This window comes from Perca flavescens, chromosome 1 (assembly GCF_004354835.1).
Source record: "Perca flavescens isolate YP-PL-M2 chromosome 1, PFLA_1.0, whole genome shotgun sequence".
Lineage (NCBI taxonomy): Eukaryota > Metazoa > Chordata > Actinopteri > Perciformes > Percidae > Perca > Perca flavescens.
This window is the reverse complement of record NC_041331.1, coordinates 30,950,816-30,974,522: the sequence shown is the minus strand read 5'-3', so window position 1 is coordinate 30,974,522 and position 23,707 is coordinate 30,950,816. Positions and strand designations below refer to the sequence as shown.

General features: G+C 40.9%; 1 protein-coding gene across 3 annotated transcripts; it reads right to left on the bottom strand.

Moving 5' to 3' along the window:
• Positions 1–338: 338 nt before the first annotated feature.
• Positions 339–22,966, bottom strand: esrp2 (epithelial splicing regulatory protein 2). 3 transcript variants are annotated; one of them, XM_028584391.1, is made up of 17 exons: positions 22,806–22,966; positions 22,482–22,634; positions 21,885–22,013; positions 13,420–13,533; positions 13,044–13,158; positions 12,683–12,778; positions 11,974–12,028; positions 11,349–11,459; positions 10,921–11,053; positions 10,684–10,726; positions 8,821–9,122; positions 7,696–7,929; positions 6,854–7,052; positions 4,693–4,897; positions 4,360–4,546; positions 3,127–3,227; positions 794–877 (listed from the first exon to the last, which is right to left on the bottom strand). In XM_028584391.1, exons 2-16 carry the CDS (start codon positions 22,611–22,613, stop codon positions 3,141–3,143), a joined length of 2,142 nt encoding a protein of 713 aa, XP_028440192.1. In that variant the 5' UTR covers positions 22,614–22,634; positions 22,806–22,966; the 3' UTR covers positions 794–877; positions 3,127–3,140. The 3 variants fall into 3 exon arrangements, with proteins under 3 accessions (XP_028440174.1, XP_028440182.1, XP_028440192.1); XM_028584373.1 differs by lacking the exon at positions 3,127–3,227 and having other exon boundaries at positions 339–877; XM_028584381.1 differs by lacking the exon at positions 3,127–3,227 and having other exon boundaries at positions 339–877; positions 11,349–11,456.
• Positions 22,967–23,707: the final 741 nt, after the last annotated feature.

The window sequence follows — 23,707 nt, the reverse complement described above, 5'->3', positions numbered from 1 at the left end:
AATAGTCGCTGCAGCTCAACGTTGGGTTAAATAAATCCATTACCGTTGAGAACTACAGTTAGATATTCCCTCTGTTTCAGTAGTCTTTATGGCTTCTTTCTCTCTCTTTTTAATGGCACCACTACACTGCTGGAGGCCATCAACTTAATAAACATTGTGCATGCACATACACACGTGTTTGCATAGAGCTAACACAAAGGGTAATAAACTCTGGAAAGTCAAAGTATTGTAGTGGTTAAGAGGGAAATTTTAGAAATATACAAAAATGATCATGTGCAGAAGTGGTTTGTACAGCCTCAAGCATTTCAGGATAAACATCTGTACAGACATATGGGGGGGGGGGGCATATATGCATATTTGTCCAGGCTCCACACCATCTTATCTCCACAACCAGCTCTTACAAAAGGCGCAAATACACAGAAATGCTATCTGGACATCCACAAAGTCATGAGCCCAAGATGAAGCTTTACTGACTTCAGCTGCTTCACCAGCGATGTCCAAACTCCAAACAAACAGCTTCAGGAGTGTCCCGGCCAGCTGTGTATTCATGATGGCAGATCACCGGCAAAGGGAGGTGTTGGATAGCTGTTTGAAGTGGCCCTGGGATCAACTGGAAAAACTGCTGCTGCATAATATGCTTTTGGGAGGAGAGTGCTCTTCAATGGGAGGTTAAATTACGGGGCGTCGGGGGGAGAGAGAGATGAACGGCTAGTGGTCAGTTACATAAGACCAAGTGGACCTGCTGGCCGTAGAAGGGGTGGTTGGAGCGCTCGGCTACGGCCCGCCTGGCGATCTCCTCGCTATGGAAGGTGATCAAGGCCTCGCCGCTGCACTGGCCGCTGAAGTTGTACAAGATGAGAACGGCGTCTGGCTGGAGCTGCAGAAAGAGAAAGGAACGGAGAGAAAACACGCGAGACAATCAGCGTCACTTGTGTTGATGCAGCTGCACCGTCAAAACACCAGGGGGAGCCCAGAAAGCCAAGGACAAACAATGCCCTGGGAAAAGATCATCTCCTCAAACCGGTCCAGTTAGGTAGAAAGAAAAAAAAAAAAGAAAGATTAATGGGCAGAGATTAAAGAGCAAAAGCAGAGTACATGCTGTTCCCAGGGTACCTGGAACCCACGAGGCACCACACACACAGTAATCATCGGTTAGTCTGCATGCATCCACGTCTTGCATCAAACTTCATTTTGATGCAAAGAAAAATCAGTTTTCTTGACATGCAGATATGAAACAAGTCACTGATTACATTGGTAATGGAAGCAGTCAAATCCATCAAGTGTACACGTCAGAGCAGGAGAGAGGGAGACAGCGTCAGCGGGACATTACATTCAGGACCAGGGGTCCTGGTTCAGAAACCATTTTCATGAGGTGGTGTGTGTGTGTGTGTGTGTGTGTGTGTGTGTGTGTGTGTGTGTGTGTGTGTGTGTCTCGTGCTGAATCAAGACTGAGTGAAAGTGAGGTTTGTACGTTCGCAGTGATCCTAAATCGATACTTCTGTTAGCAGAGGATGAATATGAAAGTATCCAATGCTTTTCCGTTCTGTTCAGTAGGTAGTGCTTGGTCTTTTAACGGTATCTTTTGGCGAAATATAACCAAATGCTTTAGGTGACAATGTTGAGAAAATTAAAATAAAAAGAGTGATACAATAACTTTTAAAATCACTATTTAAAAGCTCAACTGATTGTGAAGGTCGTACTTCTCCCTAAGGAAGACGCATACAAATAGTTTTCACTGTGAACATGGACGTGCCAACACGTGAATCCTGAGTGGCTTTACGGTTTAATTCCTCTCTCAGGTCCACGTTGGGTACGTTCACTTGGAATGAAAACCCTGCAGACAGATTATCGGCATCTGCTGCAGAACACTATTCACAGAATGTACAAAATACCAAGAACATTTTCCTGATATCGCGTTACAAGCCTTTAAACATTTATTTGATAATTAGATTTAGATTTTCATGTCATTAATCATTCATTTCATCTCTTTAATGATTACTTAGAGCCACACTTTCAATACCAAACAACCTGCATAGAGCAGCTGTCGTCTTCTGCAAACATACGAGATGCAAATCTTCTGCAGGAGGCAGTTCAAGTTGTAAAAGTCAACTGATAATGTGGCCGGGTTAGCCCAGTTGGTAGAGCAGGCACACATATATGGAGGTGTGGGGTGTGTGTGTGTGTGTGTGTGTGTGTGTGTGTGTGTGTGTGTGTCTCTCTGAACTGATAATCCACATTAAGGAATAAACGGAAGGCACAAGACAGGCACAGAGTCAGCCATGTCTACAGTGGTGAATAGTGTTATGGCTGTAAGAAAATAGTTTTGAGCTGCAGTCACTTCAGATGACAATAAAGCAAACAAATGTCCCCGATATTTTATACATTCTGCGTTATATGTATTCACTCCTTTAGGTGTCAGGACTCAGCATTACCAACAGGCGTACAGGAGAGACTTCAGTTATGAGGCAGATTTGTTTGGGAAGCAGCAGGCAGACATGCCGGGTCAGGAGCTCAGAACTTTGTTGGCTAGATTGGGCATTCCGGTTTAGATTAGTCGTGTCAAATGATTATGTGGCTGGCACGTGTGGTGACTTGTTGTCATGGTAAGAACCTTCGTTCGTTCGTATTCATTTCATGTCGTACAAATTGTCCATAGTGAGCACAACACATATGCCTTATTTAGGAAGCTACAATGTTTCTGTAAGATGTGTGGATTGCAAAAAATGTTTTCTGTGGCAAAATCTCTGATCCGATTTCATTTTTGATTTAGTGAGCTTACTAGTGTGGTCAAACTCACAACAAGCATTGGGTTTGGTGATATGCGGGTTAAAAGATGTGCCGTCATTTCAAAAGTTAAATTAATAGGTTTCAATGTGAAGCAGGCACCTGCTACATGTTTGAATATACTGAAATGATGATAATGTTTTACGTAGCCTAGAGTGTGACATTTTCAACAAAATGTATCCAAACTTTAACCTTTAACCTGACCACCAATCACCAACTCAGTGCTTATTGGGTAGTTAGATGCTAGTCCATTGCTGCATGTTGTGCATTATAGAGGTTATTTAAGTAAAGGAAATGCCTTCTCTGTCCACTCTGGTTCTCTGGTCTGGAGGCTCCTCTTACCTTGGGGTGAGTGCCTAAAGACAGAGCCATTCTTTGGGCTGAATCAGACTCCGGGCCTGTTCACTCATCTGAACCATGCCGCTGTACTCGTCAGGGGCGTACTACAGATAGCATGATAGTGAACGGACAGTCAGGGAGGGAGGCTTCCACATTGTTTCACACATGAACAGTACACAGTTTTAAATACACACAAGAGGCAGAGGTATATATTCTCAAAAACACATTTTTAAAAAGACAAACACACCAAAACACACACACACGCCAAAACACACACACACGCCAAAACACACACACACACACTTTGAACTGCACGTGTGATTAAGCATAGGATTTTGTGGTAAAGGACACCAATACTGGTGTGGGAACCACCCGAGGCCAGTGTGAGAGTTGCTACTGCTGCCAGAAAAACACACTAAGTTCCATTAAGCATACAGTTACGGTAGTTCAGCCAACAGTCAGGACTGGAGTTAGCTTTGCGTTATCAGTCAGCATGTAAAGCTCTCCTGAGTGCAACTTAAAAGAAGATCTTATTTGGTGTAAATTTGATGCTGGCTACACCCTACAGTCAGAGACACCCTACAGACAGACAGACAGACCTAAATGACATAAGCCATAAAGACCAACAGCAGAGCAGACCCAAACTATATGCCAAAACAGAACAACCCCTCACCTCAAACCCCCACCCTTCCTACCCTTCCCTCCCCAATGTGCCAAACTGAAGCCACACCTCTCAGGTTCATACCTGCTTCAGAGGACTCCACCTAATTTAGACTGGCAGCGGAAAATATGGGAAGCACAAAGAAAGGAGGACAGCACAAGTGCACATGTCTTTTAACGGAATCTTACTGTGGTGCGATTTTGCAATAAAAAAAAAGCACCAATGGAAACAAGTAAATCTTACTCGCTGCAGGGTTTAAAGCTTAGTAGCAGCTCTAGACTTTCATATGTTGCAGGCTGTGGGAAGAACTTACAATCAACTAAATAAAGCCACACACACTATTGTTATCCTGGTCATCATTTAAATTTAACATCATAAAGTGGCAGGTGTAAATGGTTTGCACAACTTACTGCAACACTGCACTGGGCCTTCTGGAAAGAAGGTGCCGCTTTAACCTCTTGCAGAATATGGCTGCACATGTACACACTGGGCATCTTTGGGTGGCCCCTAACTTACTTGCAAATACCAATGCAATTTTATATCTGTGGATTCATTTCAGTGTAACATGTGCTGACCTGGTATCCCTGGAAGAAGCTGAGAATGTCCTTGACTCCAGTGTTGTAGGGCAGGCCCTGCATCCTGACCAGGGCGCCAGGTTGAGGCAGCACAGAAGAGCCGGCAGCTGCAGCAGGGTGGGGTTGGGCTGCCACTGCTCCCGGTGGAGCTGCAAAGTAGCTAACTGTGGAAGGAGAAACTGGGGGGCTGGAGAGAGAGTATTTCAGGTGAAGGAGGGAAGACATTTGAAAGGACCAAAGAGGCAAGAAGTTAAGGCAGACGGTACAAATATTAGGGAGCTGTGAAACTTTTTCAATGACCTATTAGTTAGCGGTTACTGGTGATGTACTAACCTGGGGTAGTAAGCTGTGTAGTTCATGTTCATATTCATGTACAGATGTGGATGAGGAGGGTAGTAGGCCAGAGTGTGAGCAGGGCTGTGTGTGACGGTGTGAGGTGGTCTGGGAGCAGCCAGCAGCGGGGACTGGTAGAGGGCCGCCTCAGAGAGCATGGTAGGGGGGGTGGGGAAGGCAGCGTAGGCTGTGGGGGGAGACAGACCTAGAGAAACGACAAAGATATATACATACAGAGTCTGGTCATTTACAGGTTGTTCTCAGTGCAAGCACAGTCCTGCCAGTAGTAAAAGTATAAAGAACATAAATTAATATTTACAACATGCCGCATGGGGATTTCAACAGGCTACAAACTGTACAGAAACAATGTGTCTTGTGTTACACTATACTCCCAGTGATTATGAATGAAGACAATATTAGACATCAGGGTTGAGACTTTTGCAACAAACCTTAAGCAATAAAACAATTCTTACTAAAAAGGAAGCTTGAGCTTGCAAAAGATGATCCAGACCCTGAAATACTATTTAGAGGTTAAGGTATCTCCTGATTAAGGCAGACTGATTAGTAGGGTTGGGCGGTATCCAAATTTTGATACCGTCAAACCTCCTCCCTATTTTACCGCGGTATACGGTATTATCGTGACTAATTAAAAATGATGACGTAAGGCTCAGACTGCGTCAAACTGTTGGCTCGTGCACTGTTCAGAAACTGAATACCAAACCCTAATACTGAAACAATAACAACACAAAAAAAAAAAAAAAAAAAAAACTACTTTCTCCTCCACACTGTCACGTGATGATAACCACACATAATTACATAAAATTATATTTAATATTTAATCCTTGTCTCCTATATAAGTGCATTGCATTTTTTTTATTACAGTATTGAAACTGATACCGTTGTTATTTTTAAGACCCCGCGGTATACCGTATTACCGCCCAACCCTAATGATCAGCATTATTTAGAGCTGAAAAATCATTTATCGTTTGCCAGACAAAATTAATCGGCAACTATTTTGGTCAATCAATCGTCTAAGTCACTTTTTCTATGAAAAAAAAAAAAATCCTAGTTTTGGCCAATATTCCTATCACTGCTATCCCCAGAGCTGCACATACAGTAAGGTAGAGCAACACATGCAGTCACAAAGGCTAAGAAATCACTGTTGGTCTAGGTAATAACATTCTTCTTCACTTTTACTTTCAAATAGGTGTTTAGAAATAGTTAAACTCCCTGGTGGACTTGTTTAAGCCGATGTAGCAGAGTCTCTGCATGTATCACAGCAAGGAAGCGGATTAGCAGAACACTACGATATTGACGGCAAAACCTCTAAAAAAAAAAAAAAAAAAAAAAAAAAAAAAAAAAAAAAAAACACCACCACATCAGACTGGAGAGCTTGCCATAAACACCTTCTGTATGCCAGGTCTTTCATTTACAAAGATTACTGTGTCCTTCAGGCTCTCATACCTACAATGTAAACACAAATGCCAGTATGGATGTATTTACATGCAAACAGCCACTATCCGTGTGGGCTCTGGGCAGCGGTGGTCTCCCTCAATGTCAGAGTGACACACAACACTGCTGACCTTGTGGAGCCGGATGTGTTAGTCAGGGTCAAACTACATGCAAAAAGAAATCACCATGACTTTTCTGGTTAGTAAAAAGGAAAAACCACCTCTCTCAGGAAACGACTTAATAAATCTAAGATAAAAAAGGGTAAAGATTTGTTAATCAATAAAAATATATAAATGCACACAGAAAAGTAAGAATTGAAGGTGCTCCCCAGTGGCTGCCAGTCCCAATCTAATCTCCAGCACCTAAAACAGATATGAGTCATAAGTAAGCAAAGTACACAGAGTTGGATTCAGTCCAGTCTCAACTGGCATCACTGTTCCGGAAGGAAGGGAACACACACACACACACACACACACACACACACACACACACACACACACACACACACACACACACACACACACACACACACACACACACACACACACACACACACACACACACACACACACACACACACACACACACACACACACACACACACACACACACACACACACACACACACACACACTTTCTAAGTTGATCAGTGTCCTTATAAATCTATATTATATAAAACAGAAACAAACATTTGGTGGAGTTAACCTACAGGGAAGCTTGCAGGGTGGAGGGGAGAGGCCGCTGCGGTTCAGGGTTCCTCCCATCAGCACGATGCTCATCTCCTCTGTGGAGCACTGGAACACCTCGACGTAACGGTCCTTCATGGTCTTTTTATGGCACTTCTGGGCCACCATAAATGACTTGTCAGGTGATTTCATTTGGATGAAAGCATCACCAGAGGGGCGACCCTGCAGAGAGGACAGAGGAGGAAACCGACAGAATAAATTAAAGACAGTGAGCACAAGATAACATTTACCAACAATTCAAATTCAGAGGAGGTGGCATTTTCACTGAAAAGAAAAAAAAAAAAAAAAAAAAAATGGCATGATGGATTTGGCTAAAATTTGGTGAAGGATAGGGCTGGGTCACCAAGTGAAATTCTGTCATACAGTAGTTTGAGATCAGCTTTTTGTTCAATTAGAAACTAACAAAAGATTGATTTATCTGGGATTATCACCGCTCAATTTTAGGACTATAATGCTGTAATTCATGTGGTGGTCTAAACGGCATCACATTTATGTGGGACTTTGTCTGAAGAGAACAATCTGTAGGGCAAATGATAATTATAAAACAGTAAAGTAGGCTCCTTCCAAGGTTCCTCTTTTCACTTTAGTTATTGCTAAACTTGGACAACAATATTATAATGTAGATTTAATCAGATACCTTAAGTATTTAACTGCTCAGACTTGATCTGTCTTGCAATGTTTTGTTCTACTATAGTGATTTCTGATGAAGAGACCTGAGTGTGAAGGGGGATGACATTTAACATGGTTTTAAGACATGAAGCTTAACAGTTAGGTGCCTGAGCCCACGACTCCCCACCAGTCTGACCTGTTGGTTGAGGACCATGTGGACTCCGTGTGGTTTGATGTCTACAGTGTGCTCTCCCATGAACTCCAAGATATCTTCAATGCCGGCAGTGTAGGGCAGACCACGAAGGCGGACACAGTCGCGAGTGCTGCTGGCCGCTTGAAGGTATGGAGGCGTGGCAAGGACCGGGACAGGCACGATGGGTGAAGGAGGCAGTGTGGAGATCAGAGGTGCGGACATATAGCGGTTCAGGACCTGGCAAACAAATAAGAGGGCGGTGATGAATAAACAGTCATTACTGCTTGTTTTCTGCAAACGCTTGAAATCCCCTACGGTTAACACACTATTCTCCATAGAGGAAATCCGGCATTGTCGATAGGAGGCTTGCATGTACAAATTAAGACACCCAATAAAAAGAAAATGTACACCGAAATAAAAAAAAAAAAAAAAAAAAAAAAAAAAAAAAGGTTTAATCAGATATGGTCCACTTGATATTAACACTTCACAGCCAACAGGAATGAGCTGACGGTCAAAAGGTTCACAGCAGTTCTCCGGGTAATTAAAAGAACAATGTACATATACATTGTGCAATAAGATAAATGTTATTTTCAATCACATACTGATACCATGTTTTTCTTCGTTGTCATGACATCAGTTCTTTAGTAACCTTTACCATGTTGACTGCTGTCAAGCAAAAAAGGGAAACGTTTTTTAAAAAATGATTCATTGACGACAAAAAAAAAAAAAAAAAAAAAAAAAAAGAGGGCTCTTTCTCCATTTGCTAGCAAGGAATAGCATGCGTATGTATGAAATAGAAAACCAAAGCCACAAGTTCCCCTCATATTCATATTCCCAGTTGTAATGTTACTTAGAAACAGACATTTCTGGAATTAGGCTACACAACGCAAACCTAAATGCATTAGGCATCTTGCACAGGGGAGCTCAAAACTAATCTTCTAAAATGGACCACTTCCTGTTCCATACACAATGGCTTCTGTATTTTTTACATTACATCTTTTTAAACCCTTTGATGCAGTATGTTGGCACATTTTGCCAGCAGTAGTCTCAATAATATGACATACATTTCACATCATAATAATTAGAGCTCAAAAGATTTCCTTAGCCTGTACAACTGAAAGAATTTACCTGTTGCACCTCGGCCGCAGTACTCCGAAACAGCTCGATATACCGCTTGCCCAGGATCTGCTTGTGCTTCTTCAGGGCATTCTGGGCGTACTCTTCACAAGAGAAGAGCACAAAGGCATCGCCAGTGGGCCGTCCATCAGGGTACTTGACAAAGAGCAGACCCTCTGCACCATCTGTTACTGGGCTCTCAGGACCAAGGAAGGACAGTACTTCCTGGGGTGTTGCGGTGAACGGCAAGCCCCGCATACGAATAATCACTTGGTTCTCTTTGGACAGGAACTGGGCCACCTCGTTAGACGTACCTAGAGTCAAGAGGACAGCTATGAAACCCCTGGCATCATACGACCATCCAAGTGACACTCCAACAATATTTATGATCCTTGTTTGGATTATCATCCATCCTTGCCCATTTATTTATTTATTATTTCATTGTTGTTTTATGTTGTTTTCTGAAAAACACTTTGTAACCCTGTTAAGAAAAGTAGTTCTAAATCACAAAATCAAAAAGGTGTTCTTACAGGAAAAATGGCTGGTTTGCATCCAAAGTGTTACACTGGTCTTGCACAACCAGCTAAATCATGGCAGATTTTTCACACGGCTTTATTCACTGACCCCCAATTACACAATCACTTGCATTTGGTTTCCGGTTTATTTCCTTTGTTGATATCATGTTCCTCTTTACTCTGCTGTAGTTCAAGAAGAATCAGTTTGGGGAGAGACTAAGTGGAAACTAAGAGAATACGTTAGCTTATACAACCATGACAACAGGGGCTATAAAAACTAATCATCTCATCCTATCTCACAGTCAACCCTTACATTTGCAAGTAACCTCATCTTGTGTACTGCTGGTAAACCAACTGACCTCATGTCAGAGGAGTTTGTACATACAGGACATTTGCTAACAGTGCCTTGTAAAGTTACAGTGAGTTTTGTTTTAACCATGTGGCTGTTTTTGATCGCTTTGTAACCATGTAGAAAGTTTACAGTAGATGCAACAAATGAAACTACATGTCCAGACAGATAAAAAAAAACATTTTGATGACTTATCATGAAGGTAATACACATTGTGGATATAAAGTTCAGTGGCTCAGACCCATATTTATCGTTTGTACTGTATGGTAAAAAGTGAAACAAATCCTCAAATTGATGTCTATTGATAAATGCAGCTGTGTCGGGTCTGCTTGAACTATTTGCTTAAAGTCCAATGTGCTGTCAATCTGTACTGATCTTAACTCATCTGAGTAAAGTCCACATTCAGACTGGCAGCCACTGCAAGTTATCTGCTCTGTGTGACTGTGTTTCTTTGTCTACTATCTCTGTCCTGTGTTACTGGTGGCTGCTGTTCTATGGTCCAGAGGCTCTGGGCCCTGCCTTTGTCTCTTCACACCCCCTTTGTATCAGCACTGAGCCAGTCCTTTCACTGGCCGTCAGCCGCCTCTCCCTCGGGGGAGTGCAGCTCGAGGCAGAACTGAACAGGTGAGCTGCTGTTTGCTGCTGCAGAGAGTCAATGTTTTCTTCAAAGGGTTGGACTGGGGATGAGGAAGGGATGAGTGGGGGGGGGGCAGTGGGAAAAGCTCCTCACAAAGCGTCTTTCATTAGTCCAAGATAAGCTGATGGGGAGTTACTAGGATGAGGTAAAGACACAGGTAATAGGAGAGAGAGCCGGAGCGCAAATGAGATCCCCTATTTTACGGTCACTAAATAGCTGCTCTTTTACAGATGTGGGCTTGTTTTTCCTCAAAGATGTGGGAAAGCCGTGAACTAAAAGTCTACCACACACCAACAGAACGCCTTTCACTACAACTCCTCAAACAAACATGATGAAAAAAAAAAAAAAAAAAAAAAAAAGATCTGAAATCTGACCTCCAGCAATCTTTAGGAATTCCTCTCCTGTGGCCTTGTAGACCTGAGAAGACAAGAGGAAAACTAGATTTAGCCATAACAAACATTATATAATTGTCGTTTAGAAGACATTTTACAGACACACATCAACTACCTTAATACTTAAAGGAGGGTTTAGTTTTCAGCTGAGCATCATTCAAAAACATACTAAACTAAATTACAGTAAGACTGAACAAGAATGACTGAACTGAATCCAACCTCGATGTAGCGGCTACCCATGTGGTGCTTGTGGCGTTCCAGGGCCAGGTCCCGGTGTTCGGAGTTGATGAAACGAACTAAGGCCTCGCCGTTCCTCCTGCCTTGAGCATTTAGACACAAGGCCACGCCACCCCTGAAACACAGGTGAACAGAAGCTTGCATAAGTACAAACACAGTTAATGATATGAACTAACACTAATCTTGGAGGTTTAATGGACTTTTAAAAGAGCATTTTATATGATCTACAATCTACAGAAAATTTCAAAACTGATTTTGCAAATCACAAATGGTAAAGTGAGAGCACCAGCAGTTGAAAAAAAGAAAAAAACTCAAATCCCCTGCATAAAATGTTTTTCCACAGTAGAAGTTTAAATAAAGTTCAATGGAGTAACAGGGCTGTTGGAATATGTCCATTAAGTGCAACATACTTGGCAATACTGAGGCCTTTAAAGAAGCGAGCAATGTCTTGGTCTGAAGACTGCCATGGAAGCCCCCGTGCTCGGATCACTGTCTCACTGTCTACTGGCTCTGTCTTGCTGCTGAAAAGGGAGAAAAAAAAAAAAAAAAAAAACTGACATTCTGACTATATTTATAATTTATTAATAATTTAGAAAAGGAAGAATAATTACAACAGATTATTAAAAAATATCCCTGCAGATGACTATAGCCTTTAGGAAATACACCATTGCTTGTGTCAAATTTGAAGAGATTGTCTATAGATTGCAGACACAGAGGCCACTCACAGTAAGTGCTTAACACAGTAAAACACTCCCATGATTAAATGTCAGGGGGTTGTCAAGGTGACATGCTTTTGACTGTCTGAGAGCAACAGGATTTGGTGTTCTACTAGATAGCCAGGTAAGCACTTGATGGCAAAGTTGGACAGCTTTAATGACACACTTGTGGTTTCCTTGTTGCTGTAATCAATGCCAAGGGCCCGAGGTCTGAGAGCTGAATATGGGGGGGGGCAGTCTGCAACAACAGACAAACAGGTGTGATAGGAACAAAGATGGAGTGAGATACATGTGCATCTAATGAAAAGTTAATACATACCATGTGCCGGAATCAAACTTGTACTTCACGGTTTCAACACAGGAGAACTTGTGGTCTAAAAAATAAATAAAATTTTATGATTGAGTATGTTGTTGCATCTAGAAAGGAACAAAACAATGTTCTTTCTTTTCTGTAGTGAACAGGTTTACCCTGCCAAGCAGTGTGTGCTTTAAGGACTCACGCATTCCTGTTACTTGTCACACCCAAAGACATACTTGGTTATTAAGAGGATAAAGCCAGAGGTGACTGCCACAGTCAAGATAGAAGTTCTCCAATTAAAGTTTGATTTATTTGCACTGAAACATATCTGGAGTCATCTTACATCAACCCATAAATTGTCTAATGTAGTATAGAATAGTAAAGTATAAGCATTTCTGGCTTGTTAATTGGCAATAATATAATCAAGACATTCGTCAATGATCGAACTACCACACCTTCTAGTTAATAGTGTTCTCTCTCTGAATATTTGGGCTATGTTCCAGTTTCATACAATTAAAAAGATCCAAGACAATTGTGGTACAATGCAAAGACTTCAGTATTGCATTCACAGCGCTGATTTTATAAACCCAAACCATCAGGTAGTCAAAGGTTAATGCATACCAATGATTGTTTGCAAACAGTGCATGCCACTGCATTGGTGTTCATACATGTATATATTTTTAGGTCAATGTCTGATCATTTTAGTTACAAAAGGGTGGGAGTTACTTACTGTAGGGCTCAGCCAGGATGTGAAGTGTCAGCTGCACCATGCTGCTCACCTCCCTCGCCCCCATCGACTGCTCTGACACAGCAGGAAGACCAACATCTACACACACCCATAGTTAAGGACACTCACTAGTTGAATTGGCCTGTTATTTTGAATTTGTACTAGTTGTTGACGTGTCATGCTGCACAGATCTGTGTCTACTTTGTTTTACATTGATAAAACCTAAACTGGATTTGTAATGAAAAGCCTAGGCTATATACTCAGTAAATACAGTTCTGCAAACATTAACAATCTTCCTTGTATCTTCGCTGAAATATACAGCTAAAGGAGTGTTTTCAATAATATGACTACTAGCAAAGGATACATTCTAACATGGAGGCAAGTGTGAGCTTCTGCAAGGGGCTGGCACTGGGGCAGCATTTGTGAAACTCCCTCCTTATGTCCACAAATGAAAAGAAACATTCAGGAAGGACAAGATTCTGAAAAGGAAACAACAAAAAAGATTTAGTATGACATAGTAGGACACACCAGGAAGCTAGCGGCAGACAAAGATAAAAAAAATAAAGAGAATCCAGAAGCAAGTTATGTTGACATCATCTTGTGTCAGAGGTATTAGTAGGAACACAAAAAGGAGGAAATAATCATAATTTAAAAGAAATTACTTAATATAGGTCAACTTGATGGTTGTCACATTTAACTCACAGCACATTTCTAGAAATTAAACACACACACACACACACCTTTTTGGAAGCTTCGGGGTGGAGGGCCTGTCGGATGACAAGGGGACTGTTGACGCAAAGTGTGAAAGAGCTTCTGCCGAGGCATTTCACTTCTGATGACACTGACTGCTGGAACTGCGTAATAAAGCAAAGAAGGAGAAAATACCAGAATATTTTAAAATGTGTACCCATCACAGGAAAGTGGGACTGTCAATATCAAATCTGACTACCTAAAAATCTTCCCCATTAATTTACAAACATCACGTGACTTTAAAATAAATGGGTCAAATATGGTTCTAGTATCTGCTGTGAAAACACTACCCACTATGTGAAAGTGAGAATTACACAGTGTAATTTAATCTAAAGGCAGACAAGTGTAGGTGCTCTTGCGTTTGACTGTGTCCACATTTCCACCCAATATTAAAATCCGTTCTGAGCTCTAAGTTACGTACCTATGTATGTACGTGTTCCCACCTGCCAGGTGGAATGTGTCTCCAAATGCGTTTTGAGTGACCACTTGTAATTGGATCACTTTCTTGCTCTATATGCAAAAACGTTTGCATATAGGCTGGTTGTGAGTGAGAGATAGAGGTGTGTGTGTGTGTGTGTGTGTGTGTGTGTGTGTGTATATGTGTGCAAACATTTCAGTTACTACTCTCAAATAAATCATACATTAGAAGCATGGAATGACTAATGAACAATAAGGAGGTATACTGATGAACAGCAGAACCGTTTGTAGCTTCTAACTAAATCTCTGTGGTTTCAAGTTTAGTTTCTAGATCGGCTTTATTTTAAATTTCATGTCCAATTATAGGAGTTGTGTTAAGTTAATGCTGATGAAGACCCAACATTTCATGCTATTGGTGCTTCATAATAAAAGCTTTTGAATAACAAAATAAAGGGGGTCTTTATTGTGAAGAATGTATAAGAAATTAAACCGTTCCATTTTACAGCTATGACCTCTCAGGCTCGCCGGCTTACTCCAGCGCTGACACAGCACTGTGGAGATACTGTAGGTCTGGCAACGTGAGACTACTAAATTGCACAAGAAGAGGTTGCGACGTAAGAGCAGGCTTGTTCGTAGCAATATCCTACATATTTGTGAATTCAGGGATGTTTTATGAAACTAAAAATAACATTGTATACCGGTAGCTGCCTTTTCCAGGCAACAGTGGGGCACAGAGCTCCAGACAGCCGGGGGTATAACAGCAGGCAGCACAACAACATGACCGACATAGCCCCAATAGTATAATAATAACATCCAAAACACACAATTTACTATCAGTGGTTTTTGTGACATGAGAAATACTTTGAATTAGTATGTAGTTCTGCTCAGTTGAGTAGGCAGTCGGGTGGCCCAAAGCACATACATGTACACACAGCTAAAAGAGTGTGGTAACATGTGGCCTAAACCACCAACTGTGGTCTAGGTGACTGGATCTCGATGTGCTCTGGGTGCATTGATTCCCACCTGTACCTATAGCTGTCCACTTGTGATTGGATCACTCAGATCAGATTTTAATACCAGGTGGAAATGGGGTTTGTGCGTTTGTTTTTCATTAGGAACGAAGCTTGTCCAACAGGTTTTAGCGTTTGCCTAGCAAGGGAGGGAGCAGACAAAGGAGAGGAATGATCACACCACTAAATACCAGCATCATAGTTGTCGAGCACGACCAATAGTCACAGCCAGACAAGATGAAAAACAACCCATACGAGTCCAACCTGCCTTCCTCCACTTTACGTAAAATCTGATTAACCAATACCCAATCCTAGATTCCAGCAACTCCCACATTAGTACACTAACTACCAATTCAATGAGCCCCATTCTGTGTGTTGTGTCAACCTGTTGTTGGCAGCATTTAACAGTCAACAGAGGCCACCACTTCAATACACATGTCAGAGGACTGCAATTCTGAGAACGTATTACTTGTAACTACTACTGGCCCAATGTTCATAAAACTTGGTGTAGTGTAGGCCTTTGCACAACCATTACATTTTGGAGCGGATCCAAATCATAGGGCGTATACACCAATTATGTTTCACTTTTGTTAACAATGAGAGATAGGGCATAGCATTGGCGGAGGCTTGCACTCTGGGAGTGCCTTTCTAGTTTTATGATTTTAGATGATTAATCTCCAAGGGCAGCCACCTTTTATTTATTTAGGTTGAATGCTTTGCTAAGCAGCTATACAAAAAAAAAAAAAAAAAAAAAAAAAAAAAAAAAAAAACGTATTTTGGAAATGATGTGGGGACCATAACGGGGGTATCTGTAGTATCTCATACATAGGTTCCAACCCAAAATACTTTGCATAATTTGTCAAATCATATCGACTTGAATGCCGCTTGTATTAATTTCCTACTCAATGTTACCATGCAAGAACCTATCTTTTCCCTCTTCAGAAAGTGGTCATGTTAGTTTTTCCCTTCTTCTTCCCTGAATCCTCAGAGTCACCTGTCTAAGTGCAAAATTAGACCGTCTGGGTGTGAGACCAAAACCCAATGACATGGCCAATGGCTATTTATGACTGATCTTCAGACAGTGAGAGCGTATTAGAGGTGCATGTTGAAGCATGCTCCTTAAAAGTCAGAGAAATACAGAGCTATTTGGCAACGCGTACCAGCTGCTGACAAGGGAACAATGCTTCGAGGATAGATTTAGGGTGGCTGGACAGAAACTTGAAAGACTCATTGATCGGAGAAAAAAAAAAAAAAAAAAAAAAAAAAAAACCGCAAGAGCCCATGAACACAAGCGGACAAGTAAAAGATCACTGGTCACTAAACTTAAAAAATGTATAAAAGTTATTTTCAAAAACTATTCTTTTGTAAGTTTTCTTTGCCATTGTGCAATTCGGAGTAAAAATTGACATGGACAGTCATTACCAGTCTTTCAACTACACCCCATAGCCTCTTTCAACCTATCCTGTAAATGTTTCTGCAATTTTCAGGGTCAGGGTCATGTGAAAATAGGAGTGGCTAGAGTATTTTCAAAAATTCTCGAGCACATGCAAGCTCAAGACCCTGTACAATTTCCATTTTTTTTCTTTTCATTTGAGAAGGAAAGCACCACAAAGTTCTTAGATATGATGGTTTTAGATTGAGCATTTAAGTATTTCACATGAGATGCAAAAGGTCCATGTGTTAGAAGTGGGAAGTTCTAAAATGTTAGCTGACAAACCGCATGAAAAGGCTATACTATGTTGTCTGATAATTAAGTTTTAAGCTTTATATATTAGGAATTAGACCTATAATGACACATTCGAGATTGGGTCAAACAAATATGGACCATATGGATGCTTTTCACATTGTCTAAGAGCTATTAGCTAAGTAAATGTTGGCGATGTGGCCCGGATCAGATACAGCAGTTAATTGATATAGCCGCCACAGATACACAACAGGATAATTTGATGAGAAATGCGCTTTTCTGGCTGTCATTCTAATCCCAGAACTAAATTACTTCTTAAATTTAGGGTGGTTACAAAACTGTACATGAAAACAATAGGTTAAGTCAACCACAATATTGTGACTAACTAAAAAGGTGTAACCCAGAAAAAAAATTGTGAGACAATGTACACAGAGGACAGATCTATTTCAAGGGATTTAATTATTATACTCACAATATAAAGCGATATAATTAACTCTTGATGTTTTGGCAACTTCATATCTACCTGCCCTTACATGTTTTGATCAAGTCTAGTTCAATTAGCATATTACATTTCCAAGGTAAACAAACTTGCCTGACCACAGTATCAACACACCACCCCAGCAGCATACCTTGTATTACAGGCTTTGGTGGAGCTGTAATTGTCAAAGTAAGTAGCAAACAAGAAGTTTAAATAAATAAAATTAAAAAAAAAACACAGACAGTTGTGGAATTCAAAGTCCCTAGATTTCAAATCCCTCATTCATTGAATGTGCAAATTCTCAGGAAGTCACATGTACAGTTTTCACTGTAGGGAGATTATTTTTCTTAGGTATGTCTGAAAGCTCACAATACCAAAAAACAAGTATCTTCTTTAATCCAATTTAATAACTAAGCTTTCACAAACAAAAATCTTAAACTATGATACTCCAAAATTGTGTAGATTAATCCATCAGCACATTTTAAGCACAGCCATACTGAATCATTTCATGTTTACAGTGATAACAGGACTAATATTTGCTATTAGCTGTGCATGCTGCTCCGCCTTGGCCAATTACTAAAGCCGGATTACTGAGAAATAACCAAATGCTTTTGATGACGTAGTGGCACCCCCACTACCTTTCGCCACGGTGTCTCAAAAAAAATAAAAATAAAAAAGTTTAAATTGAGAAAACAGAAGACAAATCTCACACTGACAGATATGTAGAGGCAACATGCCACTGATCCAAACTCCTGAACAGATCACAGAGAAGAAAAAGAACATAGAAAAAGGTCAGTGTTCCACCTTCCACCTTAAATTAGCTACTTTTCATTTTCAATTAGCATGATCGGCTATTAACGTGCAATGTGTGAAATCAGACAGCCACCCACTATGCATGTTCCACTTTATACCAAGACTGTCTGTATAATCTTTGCAACATGCTGCCAATAAACATCCAGACTTAAATGTTTTATTTCAATGATACAATCATTGTTATCATGCCTTACTGGCAAGCTTGGCTCTGCTATCTACTTTAACCCATGTCACACTTTCTATAGGATAACGCCCTCTTGCTACAGGAAGAAAGAGACATTTTAGTTGAATTCAAAATCAACATCCGTTTCTCCAAAGTTTTAGGATCCACACATAACCAAATTTATGTTAAACCAACTTTCGCTCTCACTCCACCCTCTGGAAAGCATTTCCACAGATGAGGGGGAGGAAGTGGCCTTTGAACATGGTCCTATCACAATTTGCTCTCCAGGTTAACTGGATTGTTTGCATGCAGAGGTGAGGTGGGGTGGTGGTGGCTGAAACAAATTCCGATAAGAGCAGCAGGGAGTGTTGTGGCAGTTCCTGCTGTTTTAACGGTTTAAAAAAGGCACCTACAGGCAAACACACCCTGCCACCACAGCACATGTCTCATGACAAGAGTTGGCCGCTGCTTGCATTCAGAATGATTCTAACTTGGCAAAAATCCACACAGTTCATAGATTATCATGTAAATGAAAAATCCACTTTTTTTCACTGGCCATGTTTATTCTGAAGCCAGTTTCTAACAAGTTTTTTTTACATTGTGAGCATGTGCACTACAATAACATGCACAGAAAATTACCTGACAGTGGACTGAGATGAAAGAAAATAATAGAAAAAGTCCCAATAAAATGTCTAAAACTGAAAAGAAAAGTTTTCAGTGTTTGTAAAATTCAGGAACATGCACATGGACACATGAAAAGTGTCCACTGTGTCCATCTCTTCAAGCTGCTGTGTCATATACAGTATAGTACGTTTTCTGACATTAGAGTTATATTTAACACATTTACAAAGTTACATGAGTGCAAACATAATTCTGAAGTAATCAGATGACTGCAGTATATTCTCCTCCAGTAATTCCCTGTCTTAAGTCTGATTTCCCCAAAAAACTTGCTTTCTTGTGTGAACATAACAGCTATTGTAGCAACAGGCACAAAACATCAACATTCATTTAAAATATTCCTTTTATAAAAGGGCATTCATTTTGACACTTTGGTCTTAGAAGTCTTTGGACACACCCAGGAATACATCATCGTAGGATTGGGCTCATACGAATCAGAGTGATTTTTGCATGTGATCTTTGTGCAGCCTTTTTTTCCCCGTAGTGTTAAGATCCAGCTTGTGTGAATTACTCTTAGATGTGATTCATCAAGTTGTCTATGTCACAATATAGTTGCCTTTGGTAGCAAGCACCTAATCCTTAATTTCACTCACTGCTGAAGCCAGTATTTCTGTCCGTGGTCTAAAACAGTTGAAAAACAGTGTCACAACAACAACAAGGTGTGTGAGGTCTCCCATCATGTGCAGCTCCCTACAGGCTGTGACATGCTGTCAGTGTCCCAGACTAAATCCAAGCCTGTACAGTCAGCAGCCTGACAACAGCTAAACCATCCATCAGCCTACTCCCAGGAACTGCACTGCAGGACTGACACACACATACACCCCTAATCGGTCCTTTTGGTTTTAGTCAACTAATATTTATTTAGTCAATTAGTCATTTAATGCTTCTTTTTTTTTAAAATGCTAAATGGCTTATTTCCAAGAAATGTATGAGCACATCTCGGAAAAACTAGCCAACTAAATGACAATATTTAAAGTGGTGCTTTAGCATGATTCTTTGTGGAGAAACAGTTTCCAATGTTATGGAGTTTAGCTGGTAAATAGCCCTGCTAGTCTCCACAGCCTTCTCTCAGACCACACAGCCCACCAGGTGCTTGTTTCCCTCGATCATTGATTAAGATGAAATGGACTGCCCCATCTTAATAAAAAAATAAAAAAAAAATAAAAATAAATGAATAAAAAAACACATTCTTCTATGTTGCAGTTCTGTACAACGCTTCAAACTAGTTAGAAAAATGTTCATTTCCTTTACTTCCCTGTATCAAAAAGGATAAAAAAAAAAAGTAATCTTAGAATGACCAATAGAGAAAGAAAGTAACCGGTGAGAGAAAGGTATGAAAAGAACGATCTGATTACTTGGGTTAATATTTGAAGGTTCAGCACACAAACTAACCGACAGTGGAGCTGAAGTCTTACCAGGTCTGTATGAGGCATACATTACTTCAGCATTTGGATCAATCCCCCAGAAAGAATGTAAAGAAAACAACCCATTTTCAATTGATTAGCCCAACCAACCTGCTGGTGCATGCATGGTATTTAGACCACAGCAGCACTAATATCAACCCAAACACACTGGTCCAGCATGATAATGAGAGGTTTTTAAACTATGACATACTGGAAGGGCGGTAAAGATGCAGCCAATGCAAACAAACACTCTTGCGAAGAGGAGTTTGGCAACATAAGCACTTTTGTCGACACACCTCCTGAAAGGGAGGAACCAGAAAGCAAATTCATGTCAAGAAGTGCCATGCTAATGATGAAGCCTAAGATCTAAAAGTCTGTCCTGCAGCCTAAAACAGAGGTGCGGTCCCATGTAAAGATTCCGCCTTCCAGATGTCTGCAGCAGGGCCAAGACAAGACTAGACCTGCGACTCCTCCTTATCGTCAGATGCCTCGGGCTCTGCCTATCCTAGCCCTTTAGCTTTTACAAACTGTCAGCAGAGTTTAACTGTCAGGGCAAAGCCAATGACATATCTCAACCAGGTGGAAAGACCATTTTTCTAAATGTCATCAGGGAAATTTGACACTCCTCACATTAATTTACAGCTCAGTGCCACATTAGGCTTGTCATGTCCCATCTTGCTCTGGGCATAAACTGTCAGAGATAAACTGCCTCGGTTTAATTAGCTTCTGAATTTCATATAATGTTGCTGACAGCATTGAGGTTTTATGAGCTTTTGCTGTGGTTTTCATGAATTCAGTATCCCAGTGAGAGATTTCAAACATTGTGTATAAAACTGAGTACCAAGACCTTTAAAAGGCCTATTTCACATTTTCAAGTCCAGGAATGCAGCGTGGACTGGTAACTGGAGAGGTGCCAGTTCAACTCCTGGGCACTGCCAAGGTGCCCTTAAGGAACACACCGACTTATTGGGACTTTAGCTTATTCACCGTAACCCCCAGAGTTAGACAAGTCCATACATACCCTTCTCATCTCCGTGCGTGCTGTAACGCTGTCTGACGGCTCCAGCATTAGCTTAGCCCAGCACAGATCCTGCAGGTGAATGGTTCCAGTAATCCTACTGCTCCAAATTGTGACAAAAGTGACAAAATAACACCAACATGTTCCTATTTACATGTTGTGATTTGTATAGTCACAGCATGTACACAAAACAACGTGACATGAGACACAGCCATCTTCTAACCGTAAAAAAACTATATTCTCAGACAGGCTTGCATATCACTCCGCCAAAGTACTATATTCTTCCCCCTGAGAATATAGTTCCTGGTTTGTTTAGGGATAGAAGGTGGCTGTGTCTCATGTTATGTTGTTTTTTGTACACGCTGTGACTCTACAAATCACAACACGTAAATAGGAACATGTTGGCGTTATTTTGTCACTTATTCGGAGCAGTAGGATTGCTGGAACCATTCACCTGCATGTTCTGTGCTGGCCTGATGCCGCTGGAGCCATCAGAGAGCCTTACAGCATGCACAGAGATGAGAAGGGTATGTATTGACTTGTCTAACTCTGGGGGTTACAGTGAATAAGCTAAATTCCCAATAAGTCGGCGTGTTCCTTTAAGCCAGGCACCAAACCCCCAACGGCTCTAATTATGGCAGCCCCATCACTCAGACATCGCTCTACAAAACCAATGGATGTTTATAGGTCCTGTGTGTAGGCCTATGTGCGTGTAAAAACGGAGTGGAATGCTTCTTAAATATTCCTTATGTAGAAATGCACCTCACATTTAAGTGACCAGTGGGACTCACCTGTTGCAGAACTTTGTCCAGGGGCTCAGCTTTAACGAGGTCTTGCACAGTCAGTCCTGTCTCCTCTTTACACTGGTCTGTCAACTCTAAAGTGTCTGGCTTGACAAGACATCTATGAAGCTTCCCGACCTGTAAATGGATTTAGCGGTTCACGGCGCAGAACACAGCGTAAAACAAAAATGCTAATTTATGGCAAATTATAGACTATAAACACCCACACTCAGAAAAATGAACTCTTACAAAAGTCAAACAAACAATTGACAATGTAGTTGCAAAAAGCACTTAATTGTCAATAAAGCGTTTTTTAGTCTATATCAAGAAGCTGACATGCCAAACCAAAACGGTGTGTTTTCTCCATGAGGTGAAACTACCGACCTCACCTGGTTGTTAAATTTTGGTCGCACACCTGTAAAAGGGTGAGCTTAACAAGACGGCTGGACGGAGCGTTAGCTAGCATGCTGCGGACGGTTTTAGAGAGCACACCATGTTGATTTAAATGTCAAACATACTGTTTCACTACAGGTAGACACTATGCCACAAACACTTTGGGTACATAAGAAACCGTACAACGAACGAACGGGTCAGAAAGGTCCGTACCTTTTTCTCATGTAGATCCACAATTTGCCACACCAAGAGAATTATTTCCCTCTCATCCGAACCCAGTTTACCCCCATTTGCACCAGCTGTTGCCCCAAAGAACACCACCAGAGTATCACTGTGCGAAGCCATCAGGGACCACAAGGGTAAAAACTACAATTAAAGCAAAGATTAAAATAAAAAAATAACACGAGGGTTCACCTTTTTCCAAGTGATAAGAAGAGCGAACAAAAGGGCTGAAACTCAATTGAGGTAAACGCAGAGAGAAAAAGGGGGGAGATTATTTTCAGAGGAGCCACGAAAGAGTTTGCGTTCAGACTCTACCTGTTGAAGTACTTGAGTGTGTTCTATCCAGAGATACTGGTTTAACTGGTAAAGAAGGGTGGAAATCCGTTTTACTTTCACACGAACTCCATAACAACACCTGCAGTTTTTTTTCCTCCTCTCCTTTCTATTTTTTTCTGAGTTACCTGTGTGGCTCGACCTCTGCGCGAGGAGAGCTCCACAGACGTCGCCTATTGGCTGGTTTGGAAAGGTGAGGGCGGGAGGCTGGGGTGAGTGCTGTAATCATATTGGTCAGATCATTTGAATCAGGAAGTAGTATGACAAAACAGTGCTGTACCTCCATGAGGCATGTTTGATAGTAAAGCGTAAATGAACAATGCTAAATGCAGAACACCCTGCAAAACATAGAGCAACTTTTGTGTTTTAAAAGGTTTATTATTTTTCATTAACATTTGTTTTGTACTTGTGCTGATAATACATGTGCATCAAATAATAGGCTCCAAAATGTGAGCAGTAGCAGTGTTTTACTGCAACTAAGCTGATTCAACATTAAAATAACATTTAGAACACAGATTTTATATAAGCCTCTGGCTTATTCAATGCAATGTGCTGCAAATTGCTACTTTCTTGCATTCTAAACTGCTACTCTGGTAGAAAAGAAACAAACTATTTCTTTTATTTAGTTTTCACTGATGTTATACAAATGCAAACAAGCTATACCGGCTGCACCATATCATGCCAATATTCACTAAATGTTTGAAATTGTGATTGCTATAGTGCCATCATTATGAAGATTTGCCCTCATTTATGATTACTTGGTATGGTAAAGGTAAAAGGGAATGCAGGAAAGACAGAAGGAAAGGAAGAAAGGAGAAAACAAACCAACATACAGACAGACATTCAAATAAAGAGGCAGAAGGAACAAATAAAGAACAATGGAA

What these genes read in the sequence shown, in the direction of transcription:
- esrp2 (XM_028584373.1), bottom strand. Translation starts at nt 22,613, where the DNA reads ATGGCTTCGCACAGTGATACTCTGGTGGTGTTCTTTGGGGCAACAGCT. An exon ending in CATCCTGGCTGAGCCCTACA is followed by an intron (nt 12,029 to 12,682) that starts GTAAGTAACTCC and finishes TTTATTTTTTAG; the next exon opens with ACCACAAGTTCTCCTGTGTT. An exon ending in CTGCGGCCGAGGTGCAACAG is followed by an intron (nt 7,930 to 8,820) that starts GTAAATTCTTTC and finishes TTTGTTTGCCAG; the next exon opens with GTCCTGAACCGCTATATGTC.